At 54.3% G+C, this 22,450-nt stretch overlaps 1 protein-coding gene across 9 annotated transcripts in view; it reads right to left on the reverse strand.

The window, feature by feature from the left end:
• Positions 1 to 22,450, reverse strand: part of ANKRD11 (ankyrin repeat domain 11) — a 178,400-nt gene that overhangs the window by 18,309 nt on the left and 137,641 nt on the right. For 6 of the 9 annotated variants that reach the window (XM_075995893.1, XM_012737258.3, XM_012737256.3 and 3 more), the window contains 3 exons: positions 11,177 to 11,315; positions 443 to 613; positions 18 to 221 (listed from right to left, as the gene is read on the reverse strand). In XM_075995893.1, coding sequence (XP_075852008.1) covers positions 18 to 221; positions 443 to 613; positions 11,177 to 11,315 — 514 coding nt within the window. Of the gene's footprint in view, positions 1 to 17; positions 222 to 442; positions 614 to 1,082; positions 1,180 to 11,176; positions 11,316 to 22,450 lie in introns of all 9 variants that reach the window. The other 3 variants (XM_012737261.3, XM_075995894.1, XM_075995896.1) reach the window with 3 other exon arrangements.

Genomic DNA, 22,450 nt, shown 5'->3' on the forward strand with positions numbered 1-22,450 from the left:
CAGGCAGGAGCACTCACCTGCGAAGTCCTTGACGTTGACGTCCGCCCCCTCGCTGATGAGCTCCTTGATGCGCCGGGCGTCCCCCCGGATGGCGGCTCGGTGCAGGCGGGTCTCTCCTCGCTCATTTCTCTTGTTCACCTTGTCTTTGGTCTTTGAGGCGGAGCTGGGCGTCCCCTTCGGACACACTGCAGACTGGGAGGGGTGCTTTGGTGTTGTGTCTACTGCAGGCCAAGGAGGGGACAGGGGGTGTCACTGGGGGTGACTTCGTAGGAACCTCGGGAACTGGGCCATTGTCAGGAGGTGAAGGGGCCACCTTTGCATGGGGCTCATCCTGGGAGCACACAACCCCCAGGGACCACGGTGTCCCCAGGGGCAGGCACAGTGGAGGCTGACCAAGCAGGGTACCTCCCAGTCACAGGGGTCACCCTCTCGCCTGGCTCACCTGGGCTGTTTGCAGACTCCTCTGCTGTCATCTGCATGAGAAGAGCCACCTGCTGTCGCTCTGAGAGCGGGTAGCCAGCTCTGATCCCAGACAGCCCCACGCCAAACAGCAGCCCGGCCTTTCGGGTGACCGGCTCCTTCTTAATCCTCTTCCGCTCAGGACCCTGCTTCTCTGTGAGGCGGGCGGAGGAGAGAGGGAGGGGAGATTTCATGCCATCGAGTCCTCAGAACCCAGGTCCTCACCTAACGTTACGGAGCCCCTGCGTCCACTGACAGATTTATGGAGCAAAGAGGAAGGTCTGTGAGAGGGAGAGAGGACAGTGTTGGGAGCATTAAGCCGCCCACCCTCACCCTCTTGGCAGGAACTGAGCCAGTAAACACCTCGTCACCAGCCCAGCAAGGCCTTCACTCACTCCAGCACCTCTCCTGAGCCTCCCCAGACCTCACGCCACACACGAATGCGGTGGGATGGGTTAGCACCATTGCCCTGGCTCGCACAGGACAGGTCTCTATAAATACACGTGTCTGTAATCAAGTTCTACCTTCCCCATCCCTCCTCCAAACAAACAGTGCAGATATAAACTGGCAGACACAGTTTAAAAATACATAAATAAATCAAGGCCAACTTGTCAGTACTGTACCTTTCTTCTTGCTTCTAGGAACCTCCATTTCATGCCATGGTGCTTCGAGGAGCGTACCAGCCTTGCAGTACCACAACATGGACTGAGCTGGAGGCATCTAAAGGCATCAACACAGAGCACTAACAAGATACGATGCAACAGCTGGCGCGTCCATCTTAGCCTCCTCGCAACAAGCAAGTCCTAGCTCGTCTGACCCGCTACGAAATGCCCTGCCAGCCTTGGGGATCCTGCCTGTGCTGCTGCGAGAAGAGGCCGGGGTGGGGCGCAGAGACCCCCGGGCGCCCTTGTCGGGAGCACAGAAGCTGCCTTCTGCCTCTGTCTTCGCAGGCGCCCCCCTGTGATGCCATCGGGGACCAGGCACTCTGAGCCTGGGCGCAGGCCCTACATGGCCCCAAGATGGCCTGGGGGTGCTCTGGGTCATGGGGTGAAAATCGCAGGTGTGTGGGCCTGACTCGGGAATGAGGGTCGCCACAGGAGACACAGGTCTCTACGTTCTCCCGGGAGGTTCCCCTTCCTCTCTGTCAGCATACCACACAGCCCTCTCTTCAGGGCTGAACTGATTCCCTGGGCTGCGTGTGGCCCTAGAGAAGTGGGTGACATCTGTAAAAAAGGGACTCAGTGGGTCACATGCCAGCCTGGTCAGAGAGAGACTGGCCTCCAGCTTCCACACTGCCAGGCTCCGCTCCCAGGACAACAGTCCCTTGCGGCTCACTCAGGCCCTGCCAGCGCGTCACTGTGCCTGCCTGTGCGAGAGCTGCACCCGTGCCCTGCTGAGGATGCTGGTTTACACGCTTACGTGACAAGCCTGCAGGCAGGAAAATGCCCAGCTACTCTACTAGCTCCACAACTCACAGGCAAAACCCCATATACCGCAGCTGCCACCACCACCTAGTTTGTACACAATCCATGATGCACAGATCTGAGAAAGCAAGAAAACAACCTGAACTTTAGTGCTGGCCCCTCATTCTACCTGCAAACTGTCAAATGCAATAATGAGGGAGACAGCCTTGCCCTCAGCCAGCGAGTCCCAGCCACAGGTCTGCAGGTGACCAGGAGCTGGCAGACAGCACAGCTCAGGGCCAGTGGCCCAAGGAAGCTCCACAAATGAACTGCACTTCAGAAGGGCCTTTGGGTCACTGTCACCAGGTGGTGTGTGTGTTCTGCAGGTCTCTGTGTATGGCCCTGTGCTCCCACTAACACGCCTCAGCCCCCGCACCCGACAACCCCGTTGTCCACGGAACTGTCCATGCAAGGACAGCAGTAGGCCTGAGCTGCCCCCTCTCAGGGAAGTGGGTGAAGTTGCAGAGCCTCCCTGTGCCTGGGGACCTCCGGCTTCCCCATGGGCTTCCACAAAGGCACCCGCAGGTCCTCTCTCCCTGCGAGGAGGCCCAGAATCACCTGGGAAGCCAGGACCCCATGTGTGGCCCTTGCCCCCTGTGACTGAGCTGAGCACACACAGGTTAAGAGACCTGTCCCTCCTGACCCTACCCAGAGCAGCGGGACCTGATGCTTTGGATGCAGAGGCCAGGCAGGACCGGGCTGGGTGTGTTCAGACCCCTGCGTGCACACGTTGCCATGTTTTGAGGTCAACGGAGCCTGGCAGGAGTGCACCAGTCAGGCTGGCACCAGGAGGACAGGAGCCCACACCGCACTTCCCTCCACATGGCAGCTAGAACCACCAGGGCTTCTGCCCATGCGGCTTCCTGACCCAAGCAGGACTAGTCCCGTCCCACAGAGCGGCTGTGGCACCCAGGCCCGTCTCAGCTGTGTGCCAGTCGTGTGCAGACCACGCAGTGCTTTCTGGGTGGGCCCTAGGCCTGGGCTTCAGGGACATGTGGGTCCTGCTGCCCACTGACCGCCTCGGTGGAGATGGACTGAGTTCACTTCCCCTCACAGCCAGAGCAGCTGAGGAAGGTAGGCCCCACCACAGGGCTCTCACTCTGCCCACACTCGGAAGAGCAAACTTCACACACAGCCCTCCCTGGCTTTAACCAGGGCATTTTACTTGTCTTAACACAGAAGAAGGATCCAATATGAACTATGACCTCTCGAGATGCCAACTGCTCCTTCCTGAAACTGGTTCCTGTACCTACCAGCACCTAGAAGGGCCACCACACACCTCTCCATGCTGGAGACCAGCAAACTGCACGTCTGTTGGGCCTGAGCCGCAGCCTGCAAGCGGGCCTTGGGGGGGGGGGGGGGAGGCACCCCAGCAGCCCCGTCCCCAGGCGCAGAGACGACGTCCACTCTCCACTCTGGCCCAGCCCTGCCGTGTGGGGCATCTGCACCGCCACGTGTGACAGAAGGGACCCCACAGAGGGGACATCTGCCACCTGCCGGTACCTCAGCCTGGAGGGCTACGGGGCCAACCCAGAGCTGCGTGCCCAGGTGACAAATCCCCACATCTGCTGGTGGGAGGGGAGGGGGGAGCCACTCCAGAGCTGCCACTTGGGACAACTAACAGGTGCCTTTGGCTTGCTGCTAATTTCTGTTTTTGTTTTCCACACGGAAGCACACTAGGATTTGTGAGTTTACCACACGGTACACGCCAAGTTGCAAACTGAAAAGCTGACAGGCCCAAGAACTGGAGTCTGAGCTACAGCACCAGGTGTGGCTGTGGATACACCTCTGACCCCAGGCCCCTTCCAAAGGTGTCCTACAGCTGCATGTAGCTCACAGGCTCTGTGGGTGATGGCAGCGTGCAGCCAGGGCACAGGGCCAGGGGTGGTCGAGGACAGCGCTGGGTGGGAAAAGCTGCCCTGACTCTGCCAGCCGCACTGGTTGAGTCTGTCTACTCGGCCCTGTGGCTATCCCGGCATGTGACAACATGCAGGTATCCACTGTGGCACTTCTGTCCGGCTGACACGAGCCCTGGCAGCCACTTTGTGTCTCTACGGCACGTCTTATCAAGCACACATTCCGCCGCTGGCCCCATGGGAGGTGTTTCGCCACCAGCTGGCAAATGGAAGAGTGCAAGGAGCCCCATCCCCGAGCCATGGCTGGGCTCCCAGGAACTGCTGAGCGAGGCCTTTCCTGGAGCGGGGCTGCGCTGAGACTGTGTGCTTGCAAGTTGGAGCACACTCCCATCGCTGCACCCATCACAGAAAGGGCATTCCTGGCGTGCAGTGTCTTCTGGCAGCAACAGGCCTGCAAGGGAGCACCCAGGTCAGCTCCCGTGGCAGCACCGGGCAGAGCTCCCGCTCATGGGCTGGAAGGGCCGTCAGAACCACCTGGCGGTGCTCTGCAGAAGCCATCTCCGCAGCATCTGTGGCTTCACGCCGAAGTTCTCCTGCGTATAATTATTTTTTCTCTTCCTGCTTCTAACTCATTATGCTTCTTAAACTGGCGCACTCATGTTGTCGTAGGTCTTGAGGCTCTCGCTGCTGTCTTTCCATGTCGGCTCTCCCACCCCTCTGGACCTCCATGAGGGGGTGTGTGTGCCTGCTCCCCTCCCACCTCCTGCTTTGGTCTGAGCAGCCGCTTTGGTGAGAACATTCAATCCACTGATTCTTTCTTATGTTGGATCTAAGAAACTGTACAATCTGTCCACTGAGTTAATTTCAGTGATAATTTTCATTTCTAGATGTTCCATTCATGCTTTCCAAACATCTGCATAATCTTCTTTGACAGTTCTTTCTTGATTCTCTCCTTACCACCCTGTCCTGATTCATACTGGGTGTCACTGTCCCAATGTGTGAGGTCCCTGGGGCTGACCCCGCTGACCTCTCAGGACAGCCTTCTTCTGTCTGTGACCAAGACTGGCCACATGTGTCACCTGGACACTGGAAACCAGGAGGCCTGTCCTCCAGACGACTTGCTTTGCTCCAGGTGGGGGCCTCAGGGACTGCCTGGCATTTCCAACAGCACCAAGTTGGACAGATCCGAATGCCATCCCTGGCAGAGGACAGGCCTAGGTTTGGAAGTCTCTGGGGTGACTTCTCAAAGCCTCTCATTCCTTCTTGGCACCCTGCTAGATGACAGGAAGGGCCTTCATTGAGAGACAGCATCCCCCGACAGCCCAGCATGTCCAAGAGCTACTGCCCTCCCGAGGGCCCGGAACCTCCCACTCCTGCAGGCCACAGGCCTAGCTCCACGACAGAGACGCTCACGGTGTGGGCCCCAGGGACTTCTGTGAGGGTGTGTGAACCTCAGCCTCTCACGTGAAAGAATGCTTCTCACAGTAATCACTTGGTATCTCTAATTTCTCAGCTTTTCCTGCAAGATAGTTTTTTTTGTTTTACAGCATGCAGTCTGCAATGTTGCCAAAACAGGAAAATCTGTAACTGCTATGTCCCACCATAAGACCCTAAGACATCACTATATTCTTGATTCTGCTCTATAAGGGAGCACATAAACGGTGGTATTCCAAGATGACAGAGTCCACTGCCAGCGTCCTGACGGCCCACACGACTGCCCAGAAGAGAGTGTCCTGCGGCCATCCTGATGGGTGCTGCTACCCCAGCAACTCTTTTTGTTGCACTTGGCCTCAAAAACACGCTTGGCCTAACCTTGTAGTTCAGACACGGACTACAGCCCTTCTGGCCAAGACGCCTAAATCGTGGACAGCCTACATGCTAGACGGACGATCCAAACCAGGGTATTCGTTACAAAAAGACAGCCATGTCCACCGCCATGTTAGGCTCGATATGCCAGTACTTTCAAATGAGAGCAACAGAATTCCACATAACAGACCCTCCAAATGCAGCAAGTTGAAGACACACTGAACGCTGTCCCCAGCGACACACAGCGCAGCGCAGTCCACGCCGCCCCTTCTGTGGGAGGCCTCAGGCCCCCTCTGAGCAGGGCAGTGGAGCCATTGAGTCTCCGCTTCAGCATCTCCGCAGCACAGGCAGGCGGGTCGCACTGGCCAGGCTGTGGCACTGGCTGCTCCAGGACGCGTGACCTCTGCGGGTCTCCCCATCTTTGGGCTGAGAGTGACAAGGTAAGGGCGGTCCTTATCCTATAGGATGCTGTGGGTTACATGAGGCAACAGCAGTAGACGGGAATCAAGAACACAGGACAGTGAGGCTGGCCAGAGGGCTCAGACCCCGACCCCAGCCCAGCAGTGTCCCACTCACAACCCTCATTGTCACAACACTGAAGCACCAGGAGAATTCTGAAACAACAAACACGGTCATGTCCTAAACCTGCACAGGGCGGTGGAACGCTTGCTCCTCCCAGAACAAGAGGTGGGAGGTTGTCTGTGCAGGAGACACAGCTGTACTTGGCAGGTTGGGGCCATGGAACCCCACAGGGCAGAGCTCCACACGTGAAGACGCTGAGCGGCAGAGAGAGTAAAAAATACACCAAATCCAAAGCCAGGGTGAAGCTGGGCTGGCTCCTGGGCCCCTGCACGGACCACCACAGCGCAGAGGAGTCATGTCCTGCAGCACCACTGGGGGGCCCTGGACGCTGGTCCTCCAGACCCACACCCACTTCCCTCGGCTGACTGTGCTCTGAGTCCTGCTGCTGTGACGAGCCATGGCTGTGAGGGCAACACTGCACTGAATCTGGGAGTCCTCCTAGCGAACTACTGAACCTGGTGGTCTCGTGGACCCGACCCACCCAGGTCATGTTGGCAGCACGAGCCTGGCCCCAGCCCCAGTGCGCTTCTGAAGGCCCTTGGAGAGGGAGATGCAGGACTTGAAGCAGGAATAACCTTCCCTGGCTAGTCCCAGCTTCCCTTGCACAAGAAGAAACTGATCAAGTCTAGAGACAAAAGATGGTTGTTGAGAAACAGTAGAACCAGAGATCAGTCGTGGAATTCTTAACTACTTGAAACCATTTTACGTGGATGTGCTGCTCCGTGAATGAAGAGGTTATTTGAGAGCCACCCACTGAGACCCACCCACACTGAGCCTCGGCCACCACAGCCCTTCACATTGCTCCGACAGCCGCTATCCAAACTCTCCTCCTGCACAGAGGAACTCGCCTTTTTTCAGAGAATGATGCTTCTACTACAGACCATTCAGGACAGTGTCAGGCCCAGCCCACGTCCCTCACCAGCCAGTCAGGGCCACCAGCTCTCCCGAGCTGCTGCAGGGTCAGGGTTCGGCAGGGCCCAGGTCCAGCAGGAGGAAGAGTTCGCCAAGGTTTCTGGGAAGGGAGAAGGCGTAGAAACGGCTGTTCCTCCACGCGTGCATGGGAGGAGCTGGGCAGAGAAAGCCATGGGGCGGGGCCTGGCCTCACCCGGCTGGACTCAGCTCTGTGCGAGCACACCTGTGAGCACAGTTCTTCACAGCCGTGTGTGGCGACAGCCCCTATGCACCCCACGCCCTGGGCCCTCACCAGGCTGCGTGCTGACCCAGGAGACCTCCTGCAGCCAGTGTATGCGCCCCTCCAGCCAGAGGCTCCTAGGTACCTTCCTGGACTGCGCCAGCGCGGCAGGCTCTGCTCTCTCCGCCTGCCAGGGCCCAGCAGCTCAGGGTCTCACTGTCGGCTGAGTGTCACCTTCACATGCTTGTCCACTCTAGCGCCAGGCAGGGCACCGTGTTCTGGGTTCCAGGAAGTCCTACAGAAGCCTGTGCAAAGCCCATCCCTTCCTCCCAGGAACAGGGCCCGGCCCAGAGCAGGAGATACACAAAGGCACACCCCTGGCTCAGGAACTAGGAGTGAACACGACTCCAGGAAATCGGCAAGTGTCCCCAAACACACAACACTGAACACATGTGCATCTACACATTGACACTGCCAAGTACACACCACAGACACCAGAGTCTCATTCACAAGGTAAAAGCAAAGAAAGAAATCTTAATTTTTTTTCTTTATTCCAAAGAAACATTCAGGAGTTGAGGGCAAGCCGCCTCCAGCTCACAAGGCTTCTCTAATGAGGGCAGCTTGGTGGCCTCCCCAGGGGAAGCAGAGCCCACTTGCTGGTCCCAGGTGGAAAGAAGACAGACTCGTGCTCACGGAACAAGTGCCAGGAAAGCACACAGTGGAGCAAGAGGCTTCCCAGGAGCCCTGGTGAGGTCAGGTAGTCCTGAAACCAACCTCAACAATATTCACTTCTAAATTTTTAAGTTTTTTGTAACAGACATACAAGTAGACAGAAAAGTATAATTTGAAGCAAACTCCAGACATACAACTTCATTATGAATATTTTCAGTGATAAATTTCTTTAAACTGAGATCAGCCTCAGGTTGGTGGCCAACACACGTCAGAAGCAGAAGCAAGAGGCCTGGGCGGGCAGGCAGCCAAGAGGTCAGGCGAGGCGTGGGAAGGGTCTCCTCAGCCCAAGAAGGTCTCAGCAGCCCAGGCTGTGCTGCCCGGCCCGCTGCTGCTGGGCTGCCTTCACTCTCACGGGAAGCCAAACAGAGTGGCCTCGCCCCTGCTCACACCCTCCCCTGTGCCCACAGCCCCAACAGAAACCTGGCTCTGAAATGTGCTCTTGCCCAGACCTCTGGGAGGGTGCAGAGGAGACACTGCTGCGGCGCGTATCTGCCTGGACAGCCACAGAGCCCCGCTGCTGTGCAGACACTGTGCTGGCTGCGACTTCGGAGTAGACTGGCTCTAACTGGGCTCCTCTGATTCTCAGCAGACAACCGCCTCGCTCTTGGCAAGCCATCTCCAGCCCTGACTAAGCACTGCAGAGGCCGCACCTCTGGTGGGCGGGACCATGTGCAGGCCAACACCCAGGCGACTCCCTGGCGTCTGGGAAGCAGGAGACCACCCCAGGGCAGTCCTGTGGTCTCAGAGAGGGAGGCTGAGCCACCCCCTCCCACTCACACCTGGTCCCTCAGTGATTACCGCATCCCATCCCTCCCCCTCAGTGATGGGCACCTAACAGCACCTTCCCAGCAGAGGGTGCCACAGAGACGCAGCAGGAGGAAGCCTGGCGGAGCAGATGCCTGGGGGCACAGCCGGCACCTGCCCAGGCCCTTCCGTCTAACAGTGACTGCCTCCCTGACCAAGCTCCTGACCAAGCCCCCACCTCCAGGGAGGTTGACTCTCCATGTGTCTCTCCTGGGGATCAGAGAGGAGTCTCCTGTCTGTCACTCATCACAAATCTCTGGCTCACCCACGGCGGTGCCACAGACCAGGTGTGTGCCTCACTCTATCAGATGTGCTCAGGAATTCTGCTTACAGAACATGTAGACGGAGGCAGGCAGGTCCCAGGTGAGTGAGAACCAGCCCACTGCCCAGCACTGGGCATGGCCACAAGATTCATTCACTAGCTCAAGAGGCTCTTGGCGAACACTCGAGCCTCTGCGCACGAGCAATGCTGAGCACTCAGGTGCACCAGGTCACGCCACTGGGCAATCTAGCTCTGAAACATCAGCAGAGCAGATATGTGGGAAACTCATGTGCCAAGAGTGGCTCCGAGAGGATGATAAACGTGAGAGAACAAATGTCACATTTCTTACATACTTTTAAACACAGTTCTTGCCTGGAAAATTCTATTTTCAAAATGTTCTTTCCTTCTCTTCCATCTCATGGTGACTCTGCCCTGCCCTCACCTGGGGCCTGCACCCCACAGCAAAAGGACACGGAGTGAAAACATGTGGTTCTATGAGCGCTCAGTGCTGTGCGCAGAGAACACCCTGCGGATCCATGAAGGACGAGAGCCGACTCAGTGGAATGGCTGGGCGGGCGGCCCAGCAGCAGACAGCACAGGCCTAGACGAGGGCCCTTCCCACCACCACGACGAAACGGCACCACAAGGAGACTGGGCCGGCCAGCCAGGGTGGGCATGTCTGGGGCACGCACTGGCCCGAGTGGCCACTCAGGGGCGCTGTGTGACCATGGGAACACCACCCTCGACCACGGGGCTGAGCAGGAACACCGTCTTCTTAGTTCTTCCTACCAGACTTCCAGAGGGTTTACAGAAATGTCCGCCTCAGAGGTTTGCTACCAACCCCACATGATCACTACCCAAAAAGCTAATAACCAAGTATGAATATGACACACTCCTACAACCAAAATCAGCATGGGCACCACTAATAAGAAAAAGGATTTTCAGGCCTGGTCTGATTTGCTCTGGCCCCAAAGCCCACACATGCACGGAACCCCGGTAGCCCTGGGAGCTGCCAGCCCATCCACTCCGGGGGCCAACGCCAGCCTACGGCCCAGCGTCCAGCGGCCCAGCGTCTCTGTAGCCTTCTCGACCCAAACACATTGCCAGGGTGCCTGCTGCCTCCTGCACCTCCTCCCTTGCAGCCCGTCTGGGAAAACTAGCCCATCTGCTGGCCTTGAACTCAGCACAGCCTCTCCCTCCCCCCATTCCCAACTGTGAGCATGACCTGGGAGCGCCCAGCTTAGGAGGGGCAGGCAAAGGGCCTGCAGCCACCACATGACTCCAAAGGCCAAAGTTTTGCAAACATTGCCAGTGAAGCCTGTTTCTAGGCTACTTCCTGAGCCACCCCTCCTCAATACTCTCATGCACTGCCACAGGCACACCCGTCCTGGGCGTGGCCACTGCCGCTCCCCTGCAGCAGCCATTCCTAGAGTCTGAGAATGCCAGAGGCAATCACCGCAGGCTCCAGGCCAGCCGGGTGAGCTGATGCCCCGCCCTGCCCTGCCCCGCAGGGCTGCAGAGCAGGCAGGCAGGATGGGAGGCCTCAGATGGGCCGGCCAGGGAAGCCTGGGCTTACTCACCCCACACAGCTCAAGATAGAACCCACCGGACAGCTCGCACCCGGAGGGGCGTTGACCCCTGCCATGGGCACACAGGTGAGGGAACGGGCACTCCTGCTCTGCAGCCTCAGACCAAACCCACACTCAGGAAGACTACCCAGGCTCCCAATCACTCTTAGAGCTCCCTCTGGTTTTTACTACAAACAATGGAGTTTAATTTACCTGCCTTTGTAGCCCTGAGGGAACTGTTTCCCCTCCTGTGTGGAACTGTCAGGGGACTGACAGAGCAGAGCACCCAGAGCCACCAGGGCTGGGCGTGGCAGGAGGCTCCACTGTGAGCACCAGCCGTGGGCCTGGACCTCAGGAGCAGAGGCTGAGGCACCCGGGGGGCCTGCCTTCCTCCCTCGCTGCCCCTTGCCCAGGGCTGGTCTGGAGAGGCCCATGCACAGCAGGAGGACTCCGGGAATGGGTCCCATGCAGAGCCAGGAGGGGCGGGAGGAGCGCAGAGGCACGGCTGGTACCTGTGTCCGAGTCCTTCTGCTCTCCATTGGCCCCCACGGGGAAGGGCAGCTTCCGCTTGGTGGTGCGCTCCCTCACCTCCTTCCCGCCATCACTGCGGTCTAGCTTCGGGGTCTTGGTTAGAGAAACTTTATCTTTATCCTAGAAAAGAAAGAGATGTTTTCAGGCATCACTCCCAAATTCTCAAAATCCTCACGTCTACTGAGATTTCATACCATGTGCCCGGAGAAACAAATCTTGTGTGTGGGCAGTGACTGCCCCCACCCGGCTCAGGGCCAGGCTCCTGGTCTGCACAAGCCTGCGGCCCCAGGGAGGCTGACTGCAGGGCCTTCAACCAGGAACTCGAGCCAGCCCTGAGTCCATGTCAGTCCGGCACTTGCAGGGCTCTTGGGAAACCACTGCTGACCAGTATTCTCGGTCGTGTAAAGGATGCAGGGTATACAGAGACACAAGGGATTAAATAACGAGGAAAACAAGATCTGAAAACAAGGAAAACAAGATCTAAAAATAAAAATAAAAAGGAGCAGTGTGCAACCCCATTTTCTGTCACTGACTTTCCTGGAACAAGGGCCAGCAGTGGCTCCAGGAGCACTGGCCCTGGTGTGTCTGACTCCCCAGGGGAGTGGCAGCTGCCACAGCACTGGTGCTGCAGCTGCACCTCTCTGGGCTGTTCTAGACACTACCCACGGCCCCCACTCCACCTCGTGGCCTGTGAGCAGCAGGAGAGCCGTGGGGAGCGTCCTGCTGTATAAGGCTGGTAGGGGCCCTCCCCAGCCAGGCATGGACTGAAAAGCCCCAGCTCCAATCCCAGCCCCAAGTCTGACCTTGAGTAAGCCTCAGACTTCCGTGTGCCTCAGTGGCACCATCTGCAGAATGGAGGACGGTGCCCGCCTCAAAGTGGACTGAGGATAAGGAGGGAGCCAGCGCAAAACATGCAGGTCGCAGGGTTTCCTGTGACTTCTGCAGTCTCCTGAACTGCCTCACCTGAGGGGAGGCACAGAGCTCACAGAACATACGTGGAGATGGCAGAGCCGGGGGCAGGGGCGGGCATCCCCAAGCCCAGGTGCAAGCAGAGGCGTGCTCATAGACGCAGGGGCCCTGGCTCTGGCACAAGGAGCGCTGAGCCCCAGCTACAGTGTCTCAAACTCCGCTTGGCACCCGGGACGGCACGGGAACAGCAGCTCCAGCTTGGCCTGCCAGGCCCTGCACAGCAGGTGCTCTGGGAACGCTGCCTCCCACTGCCCAAGGGAGACGCCAGGGCAACACCAACCCAGGACTGCCGAGTGCCAGGTCCACCATGCTGCCACCTCGGGTGGGGAGGACATGGACACTGGAGCCCCCTCCTCACTAGCAAGCTTTCTTTCTGGAACTTTCCCCAGGCTAACAGACAGCAAACACTGTACAGTATCCCATGCTGCCCTCGGGTGCTGCGGGGCCAGGATGCACGCCCACTCCTGGGAAGAAGGCCTCCGGCGTGGCTGGTCAAACACTGCATGCACCAGAGCTGGCAGTTAATCAGAGACAGATGCTGCCAGCTCTAAGGGCTCCTAGTGCTGGAGAGGAGCCTCCAGGCAGACCTCCTAGGAGCCAGAGCCCATGAGGACAACGCTCGCCCTGACAGCGGCAGCACCACTGCCCGTCCTCGGCCTGGGCACCACAGCACGGCACACTTGCCAGCTGAGGGCACCTCCCTTAAGCCCTGCAACAGTCCACCCAGGAGAGCAGCCCACCTAGGAGTGACGGAGGCACACCTACCCTGTGTCACCCCCAACACTAGGAAATAATGAAAGGCATCAATCAGTAAAAACTCCAATCTATCATGAAACACCTTCCTACCAAGAAAATGCGTGGCCCACTGAGTGGATTTTACCAGACATTCAAAGAAGACATAACACCCACTGGGAGCAGTGATTCACGTCTGTAATTCCAGCACTCTGGGAGGCCAAGGCAGGAGGATTTCGTGAGGCCATGAGTTTGAGAACAGTTTGGGTAACATATTGAGACCCTGTCTCAGCAAAAAAAAGAAAAGAAAAGAAAAGAAAAGAAAAGAAAAGAAAAGAAAAGAAAAGAAAAGAAAAGAAAAGAAAAGAAAAGAAAAGAAAAGAAAAGAAAAGAAAAAGGTGGAGGTGGAGAAGAGGTAACACCAGTCTCACAGAAATTCTTCCTGGGAACAGAGGAATATTCTTAACTCATTTTACAAGGCTGCTATAATGCTAATCCCAGAACACGATAAGGGTATTCCATGAAAACAAAATTATAAACTAATAAACCTCATGAACAGAAAAATGCTAAGAAGATATAAGCATTTCTGATCCATGAATATATAAAAAATACAAATAATAAAAACTAAGGATTCAAGAATGCAAGAAATTAAAAATTGATGCCAACTGTCTGACCATTTTAGGAGCTACAGAAAAGGCCTGTGACTCGGTTCTACCCTGCTCGTGAGTGCTCAGCATGCCAGGAGCAAAGGGAACGTCCCCAGGCTGATACAAGGCCTCCAGGAAATCCCAGCAGCCGACCACAGATTTAAATGCAGAAGACTGAATGTTTTCCCTAAGATGGGGATCGAGGCCAGGCTGTCCAAACTCACATCTACTAAAAAACAAAAACAATTTTTTAAATGAGCAAAAGGTCTGATAGGCACTTTACCAAAGAAAATATCCAAATACACAAGTAACATGTGAATAAGCGTTTGTCATAAGGAAAATGCAAATATACTAATATCAGCACTCCCACCAGAATAGTTAAAATAAAAAAGACTGACATAGCAGGTGCTGACGAGGACCTGGCGCAGCTAGAACTAAGAGGCAGGGCGGAGGATGTAAACAGCCCCTGGGGAGCTACTTCGGAGTTTTTGATGAAATTAATGAAATGAGTGCATGTGTTCACAAACTAGCACGAGACTGCTCATGGCAGTTTTGTTCGTAACAGTAAAAAAATGAAACAACTAAATTGCTCAGCAAAAGGCAAAGGGGTTCAGGTACTGTGGCTCACACCTGTAATCCCAGTGCTCTGCGAGGCTGAGGTGGGGAGGATTGCTTGTTCAAGACCAGCCAGAGCAAGAGCCAGACCCCATCTCTACTAAAAACAGAAAAATTAGCCAGGTGTGGTCTCAGATCCTCAGCAGGCTGAGGCAGGAGGTTCCCATGAGCCCAGGAGTTTCAGATTGCAAGTGAGCTGTGATGATGCCACTGTACTCCAGCCCTCCAGCCCGGACAACACAGCCAGACTCTGGCTCAAAATAAACAAACAAACAAACAACATGAAAAGAAAATGGATAAATGAATTCTGGGATATAAATGGAATACTCCACAACAAATTTTTAAAGTGCTAGCACATGCAACAGCACGCGTGAGGCCTCCACGAACACAACAGCGTCAACGCATCACGAAGCACCTGCACATCAAAATGAGGTCTCTTCCGCAGTTAGACTGGATTCCATCCCTTTTTCCTTCTCTTCCTCCTACTGAGGGATAACAAAGCAGTACTGGCCTTAGGGAGACAGGACTGCGTACACAAAAAAGTCCAAAGGAATGTACAAACTCTCCAAATTAATAAGTGAATCAGGCCAACTTGCCAGACACAGAAAGTGAATTGATGGCTATACACCATAAACAACCAGAAAATGGAATAAAAAACATCACATATTAATTTCAAAAGACATCAAATATGCAAGAATAAATCTAACAAAAGATGCTGAAGCCCCCTACACAGACAATTATAAAACATGACTGAGAGAAAATACAGACAAAAGCAGAGGGACACACCACGTTCATGGACCGCAAGCCCCTCATCCTCCTCACAGCAATTTGCCGCCACACTGAGCTTCCCCTTAGCAGCTACCCAGTCAAAATCCTCACGGGCTTTTCATGGAAATCCTGAAACATACAGGGAAATGCAAAGGCGATTCTGAAGAACAACAGAGGCAGGAGGTTTAAACTACTAGGTATCAGACTATAAACTAGTTTAAACTACTAGGTATCAGACTACTAGGGATCAGTCATCAAAACAGACTGTCCTGGAAAAGGGACAGTAATGCAGGCTGCTCAGAGCAGACAGCAGAAATCAGAACTCGCTGCCTGGTGAAGGAGGCCCTGTGCACACCACACAGCGAGGTGGCCCCGGGCCCCACAGGGAGCAGGGCGCACCGTGTCCCTCCTTGTACCACACGAGAAATTAATTCCAGATGAATCAGACTGAAAGCTTTCCGGAGACAGCACAGGAGGACATCTTCATAGCCAGAGGACAACAGAAAAACACAAATAAAACCACAATACACAATCGTACACCCTGCCCGAGCGACTAAAATTAAACCGACACCATCAAGCCTCAACAAGGATGTGGAACAGCCTGACTGAGGAGTGCAGAGCTGGCACACTCATTCGGACAAACTACTTGGCCACATCTACCAACGTGGAAAAACCCCGATGCACACACATTCATAACAGTACTGCTGTTGGAAAAAACCCAGAGGTTCACGGACAGAAGGGTGAACACGGTGCCGAACGTCCGCACGACAGAGTACTGCACAGAGATGGAGGAAGACAAGTGCTGGAAGGAAAACCCCATAAGTCACACGGAGCTGAGCAGCCGACGCCCCACAGTCTCAAAAGTCACTCGTCCATGCGACGGAGGGAGGGAGGGCAGAGAGCACCTGGCGTGAGGGAACCCGCTGCTGATGCAGAGCCCATGTGGCTCCCAGGACACTGGTAACACCACGTATTTTCACCTGGATGGTGATTATCCCTGGATTTTAAGATAAAATATAAGCCACAATGTGTATTTATATTCACTAAAAAAGTTCACAAATTTTGTTTTTTAACTAACTCTCAGCAATGCAAAGCGAACATGGCAGCATACCTGGGTATGGCAGGGCTTGGCTGGGCTGCACGTGGGCAGTGAGGGGTGGGGCACCCCAGGCAGGTCTGGGCTCAGCCCCACTGTGCAGCTTGGGTGGGCAGGAAGGGTATTCAAGTTCTCTGAGTTCTCCTCACCAGACAAAGAGGAATTGGCATGCACATCAAAAATTGTTTTCATTTCCCAAATGCTAATATCGTAAACATTACACTAAACATTAAGTTCGATCTGTATCAGGAACCCGGTCAGACCCCGGCGTGCTCTAAGAACCACCATGGTGGTGGCCATGTGGCACGTGGCCCAGAGGGCTGCCTCAGAGCAGCACTTCTCCCTCTGAGGAGGGCTCTGCACACAGAGAGGAAAGACAGCTGAGGTAACTGTTTGAAAAATGGCCATGTCCACTCTATGTGACCCCTGGAACCACCATCACTGTGGTCAGCTCTCACCTACACACAGCCAACAGCAAAAGGACCTAGTAAGAATGAACCTCCAATCAGCCACCAAGCACGGCACAAACGTGAGGGTCCAGCCCTTCCAGCTCCACCTGTTGAAAAGACTATCCTCCCCCCGACCCACCTGCTGAGCTGCCTCAGGCATCTTTGTAGAAACTCAACTGGCCAGTGTGTGTAGGTCTGTCTTTGGACTCTATTCTGTTTTATTCACTGATATGGCTGTCCTTGTGCCAGTAAGATACACACTGTCTTATTATTGCCACTTTATACACAGTAAACACTGAAATTGAATCAGTCAAGTCCTCCGGTTTTGTTCTGCTTTTTCAAAGTGGTTTTGGTTATTCCAGGTCATTTAAATTTCCATAAGAACTTTGGAATCAGCTTATCAATTTGTACAAAAGAAGCCTGCAGAGATTTTTTACACTGAGTCTTGGGGAGAAATGGCATCTGAACAATACTGGAGTTTCCTGACCAATGAACACAACAGAACTGTCCATTTATTTAATCTTCCTTAATTGCTCTCAGCAATATTTTGTAACTTTCAGTGTATAGCTCTCTTCACCAGCATATAGGTCTTGCAACACACCTATGGTCAAATTTATCCCAAAATAATACACACTTCTGATGCTATTATAAATATATTTTTAAATTTCAATCCCCTACCATTTGACAATATTCAGAAATACATTTTTGCATATAGGCTTTGTATCATACCTCCTTGCTAAACTCACTTATTCTTCTAGCTTTTGAGTAGATTTCCTGGGCTTTTCTCCATTGCTGTCTGTGAATGAAGACAGCATTACACTTTCCTTCTCAGTATGTGTATCTTTATTTGGCTGACTGTGTGGCTAGAACCTGCAGGATGATGCTGACAGCAGCCACCTTTGTGACTGTTCTCAATCGTGGGTGGGAAGCGTTCAGTATTTCACGTTGAACATGTTAGTTGTAGATTTTTCATAGATACTTTGTATCAAGTTGAGGAAATCCCCTTCCCTTTAATTGCTACTTTGTTGGGTGTTTTTAATAACAAATGGGTGTTGTTTTTGCCAACTGTTTTTGCCTCATCAAATAATAAGGTCACATGGTAGTCTGTTAACATAATGAATTGAACTGATTGATTTTGCATGTTAACCAACCTTGAATTCTTGGTATAAACCCTACTTGGTCATGGTACATTGTCCATTATCCATGGACGAATTCGAGTTGCTAAATTTATTTTTTAAATTTGTATGTGTGTGTTTACAAGGGCTATTGGTCTGTGGTTACCTTGTAGTATCTCTGTCTGGTTTTGGTATCAATATACTAATGAGAGAACAATTGGGTATCTAGATACAAAACATAAACCTTTACCCTGACCTCACACCATATACAAAAATTAACTAGAGCATGGTGGTGCACCTGTAGTCCCAGCTACTTGGGAGGCTGGAGGAGGAGGACAGCTTGAGCCCAAGAGTTCGAGGTTTCAGTGCGCTACGACTGCTCCACTGCACTCCAGCCTGGGTAACAGAGTGAGATCCCATTCCCAAAAAAAGAAATTAACTGGAAATGGATCATAGACCTACATCTAAGAATTAAAATTATAAAATTTAGAAAACACAGAAAAAATTTGTGTAACCTTATATTTGCCAAAGGTATGATTCAGGTAAGGTGCAGTGAGCTGCCCTACTATATGCAAGGGCCTGCAGCCAACGGAATGTTCTGAAACCTCTGTTCTAAAGTTAGAGTTTGGTTGTCTTTGTTTTGTTTTTTCATTTTTTTAAAGACAAGGTCCTGCTCCGTCACCTAGGCTGGAATGCAGTGGCATCATCATAGCTCACTACAAATTCCTGGGCTCAAGCACACCAAGCAGCTGGGACTACAGGTGCGTATCACCACATCCAGATAATCTTTAAATGTTTTTTTAATAGAGATGGGGTCTCACTGTGTTGCCCAGGCTGGTCCCAAACTCCTGGCCTCAAGCAATCCTCCCATCTCAGCTTCTCAAAATGCTGGGATTATAGGCGTGAGCCACCACGCCCAGCCTGACTTGTGCTTCTTAACTGCAACTGGGAACCTGAGGAGTTCAGCATTCACGCAGCAACACACAGTGGGCACGCCGTGCAGACAGCCCTGCGGCAGAGCAGTGCTAGGAGACCCACTGCTCCAGAGCTGCCCTGTGCTGGGAGGGGTGAGTGGGGACAGCAGGTGCGGAGCCTGCCAGAGGCCACATTCCACAGAGGAGTGATGGGGCCAAAGGGCTGTGTCAGGCAGCACACAGGCACGGCTGTGTGGGCATGGGCAGGTGGACGCACCTGCGTGACCAGCAAGCAGAAGTCACAGCAGTGCCTGGTGAGTGCGGCCCTGCCGGCTGGGCAGACCACAGGCCCCGTCCTCAGCCCTGGCACTGGTTTGGGAACAGAAGGGGACCCAAGCCTGGCTCATCTGGCTTCCTCTGGAACATTTCTATACTTCCTTCTCTGCCCTTGCGAAGGAGACCGACAGAAACCCCAGAGGCCAACACCCACTCTCTGCAAGTCCGTCCGGGACAAAGGCTGGGCTTCTCCCCCACCGGAAAGCCCGCGTGAAGCCTGAGGGCACCAGTGCTCAGTGTAGCCTGGGCACACCTCCGTCCCTCTGCGGTCTCACTCTCAGACAGCTCCTGCGCTTCCCGTGTGAGGAGGAGGATGGGAACCTGTGTGGCGACTTCATCCAGAACCTGCCCATGCAGCCACAGGGGGAAGCCAGGGCCGTGCTAGTCACACTCCTTCCAGATCCCAAAACCAAGATCCCTTCTGGGCTGCTAAGCTTGGATAAAGGGGTGCAATACACACACACAACACACACACACACACACACACACACACACACACACCCTTGGCAACAGACCTCGTCCCTCAGGGCGAGGCGGGGCCTGGCTTCAGATCAGCTGGTGAGTTTCTCACCACAATGGGTCTGAAGAGACACACACAGCGCACACGTGGGGCTCTCACACTAGTGCACCCACCACCCCGCTGAGCTCCCCATTCCCCGGCCCAAGTGGCCTGAGAATGTGCGTTCCTGACTCAGTTGCGGGTGCTACTTGGAAAACACACTCGTGACCACCAGGGAAAGCGCAGGTGGCCGAGAGGACGTCAGCGCAGTCTCCTCTCTACGCAGTATGTGCTCATCACAGCGAGTGGACGGCGCCTGTCATAGAGGGCGGCCCTGGACTAGGGGCCAAGGACAGCACTTTTCATGGAGCAGCCGCAGACACCACGGCCCCCTCTAGCTCGTCGGATCGGAACACCCCCAATGCGAAGGGCCTGCTGGTTCCAAGTGTCTTGCAGTGGGGTCCTGTGGGGAGACCCTGGGAAGACCATCTTCCCCCTGGGCCTGCCCCATGCTCCAGCATGTCCACAGTCACCAGGACACCAGAGAATGGCCAGGTCGACTTGTCGTGAGGACACACTGCAGTCATGTGCCCTGTCTCAGCTGTCCAAACATATCCCACTTAGATCACAATTCTTTCAGGAAAATCTAAAAATGTGTTGCTTTTGATGACATGAAACTGTATCTGAGAGTTAGATGCCTCACAACAACAGGACCCGCCACTCGCACACTCCTGGGTCTGGCACCCTGGCCTTTTTAACCCCAAGGAGCAGGGCATTTCCAAACAGCAGCTGCAACCAGGAGTGTTTTCCCAGGCATTCCATTTCAACCTCCTGTTTAAGCTCAGAGAGCTCCTCTCATGTTGAGAGCTCCTGGCTCCCAGCAACATGGCATTTTCACTGTTAAAATGTCTATGCCGCCGGGTGCGGTGGCTCACGCCTGTAATCCTAGCTCTCTGGGAGGCCGAGGTGGGCGGATCATTTGAGTTCAGGAGTTCGAAACCAACCTGAGCAAGAGCGAGACCCCGTCTCTACTATAAATATAGAAAGAAATTAATTGGCCAACTAATATATATACAAAAAAATTAGCCGGGCATGGTGGCACATGCCTGTAGTCCCAGCTACTCGGGAGGCTGAGGCAGAAGGATCGCTTGAGCCCAGGAGTTTGAGGTTGCTGTGAGCTAGGCTGACGCCACGGCACTCACTCTAGCCTGGGCAACAAAGTGAGACTCTGTCTCCAAAAAAAAAAAAAAAAATGTCTATGCCTGTGCCTGTAATCCTAGCACTCTGGGAGGCAGAGGCGGGCGGTTTGCTCAAGGTCAGGAGTTAGAAACCAGCCTGAGTAAGAGCGAGACCCTGTCTCTACTATAAATAAAAAGAAATTAATTGGCCAGCTAATATATATAGAAAAAATTAGCCGGGCATGGTGGAGCATGCCTGTAGTCCCAGCTACTCGGGAGGCCGAGGCAGCAGGATTGCTTAAACCCAGGAGTTTGAGGTTGCTGTGAGGTAGGCTGACGCCACGGCACTCACTCTAGCCTGGGCAACAAAGCGAGATTCTGTCTCAAAAAAAAAAAAAGCCTATGCCTACGTAAGGAAGATGTCTGGCTTTATCTGGGTAGTTTAAAAAACAGGAAGAAGATCCCAAAGTCAGATCCATGCATGTCCCACAGCCAGTGCGTGAACACAGCTTGCATCCACACGATCCGGACCCATTCAGCTTAGTCAGGTCTCTCTTCTCCTTAAGTAAAAGAGAACCAATCAGACTGGCCTAGGACACACCTCAGTGGGACAGCTGCCCAGCCAGGGCAGCCTCAGGAGCAGGATGCCCTGCAGCCGACACAGCTTCTCTTCAGCCTTCGTCACCTTGTGCCTGCCGGGACTACCTTCCCTGCATGCCCACTTGTGCACTGCTCCACCCATGTTCAGGCCATGTACGTGTCAGGCAGCTGAGAAACATCACTTCCTCAGAAAGAATCTGAGACTCATGCTAGGAGAACCATTCATCTTCCTCAGACTGGGCGATCGGAACACGAGCTCGGCAGGTGACTCTGCATGGGCATGAGGGCTGGGATTCCCTTTCTCACATGCTGTCGGCATCCCCCCAGGCTGCCACCAGCCCTGCCCTAAAACCCGCTGGGCACGGAGCCCATACCCTGAGAAGGGAGGCAGTATTCATGCACAAGTGTGTGGGCCAAGAGCAGATCCCAGACATCTTTGTTCCTAGAGCACCACCTGGGCGCAAAAATGGTCCAAAAGCTCTTATGGGCATTCTGGGATCCTGGGACCTCTACTTGTATCAGTCATACAGATGAGAGAAGTTTCTGATCCACACAGGTGAGCAGGCCCCACGCGGCTCACTCCTGGGCAGGGAAGTCCAAGCTCTCGAGGTGAAACCACAGCATACCCATTACCTTGGAAAGCAGGTCCAGCTCTCACTGGATTCCTCACGCAGGAAGGCAGCAGGTGGACAAAGCCTCAGGCAGTGACGGCAGCTGCAGACGGCATGGGGGACACCTGGGCTGGCTATGACACAGTGCTGTGCATCCTCACACAGTGCAGCCGCTCCTAGTGAGTTCCACGACCCACCCCGTGAACTGGGGGAAGATGAGGCCAAGGTGGCAACCCGAAACTGTCCAAACACTTTGGAATCTTAGTCACCAGGAACAGTGACCTTCTCTCCCCTCTGCCAGCCCCAAGCTTCCCCCTGAAGCCGCACATGTGTGCCCCAGACGAGCTGCACCTCATGAGCTCAGCAGGGCACGCCTGTCCCGAGAGCTCAACCCAGAACCCCACAGGCCTCACAGGTATGTGCGCCCCTCCTGTGTGAGCTTGGCAGCATGGCCAAGCGCCAGCCTCAGCGGGAAGCACTGTGGCTCCACGCTGCAGCGCCCACCTGCACAGGCACTCGGGACACGCACGCAGGACAGGAAACACGACTCGCTGCCCAGACATCCTCGACTCTCGGGGCACTCGTTTTCCTGTGTAGACAGCACCCAAGCACGCCTGTGTTCACAAAATGCCCCAAACTGAACCCAAACTCAATGAACTAAATGACTGCTGGTTCATTTTCCCATGCGGATACCTGCGAAGTTCACACCACACCAAACCCAGAGCA

The sequence above is a fragment of the Microcebus murinus genome, chromosome 20 (genome assembly GCF_040939455.1).
Source record: "Microcebus murinus isolate Inina chromosome 20, M.murinus_Inina_mat1.0, whole genome shotgun sequence".
NCBI lineage: Eukaryota > Metazoa > Chordata > Mammalia > Primates > Cheirogaleidae > Microcebus > Microcebus murinus.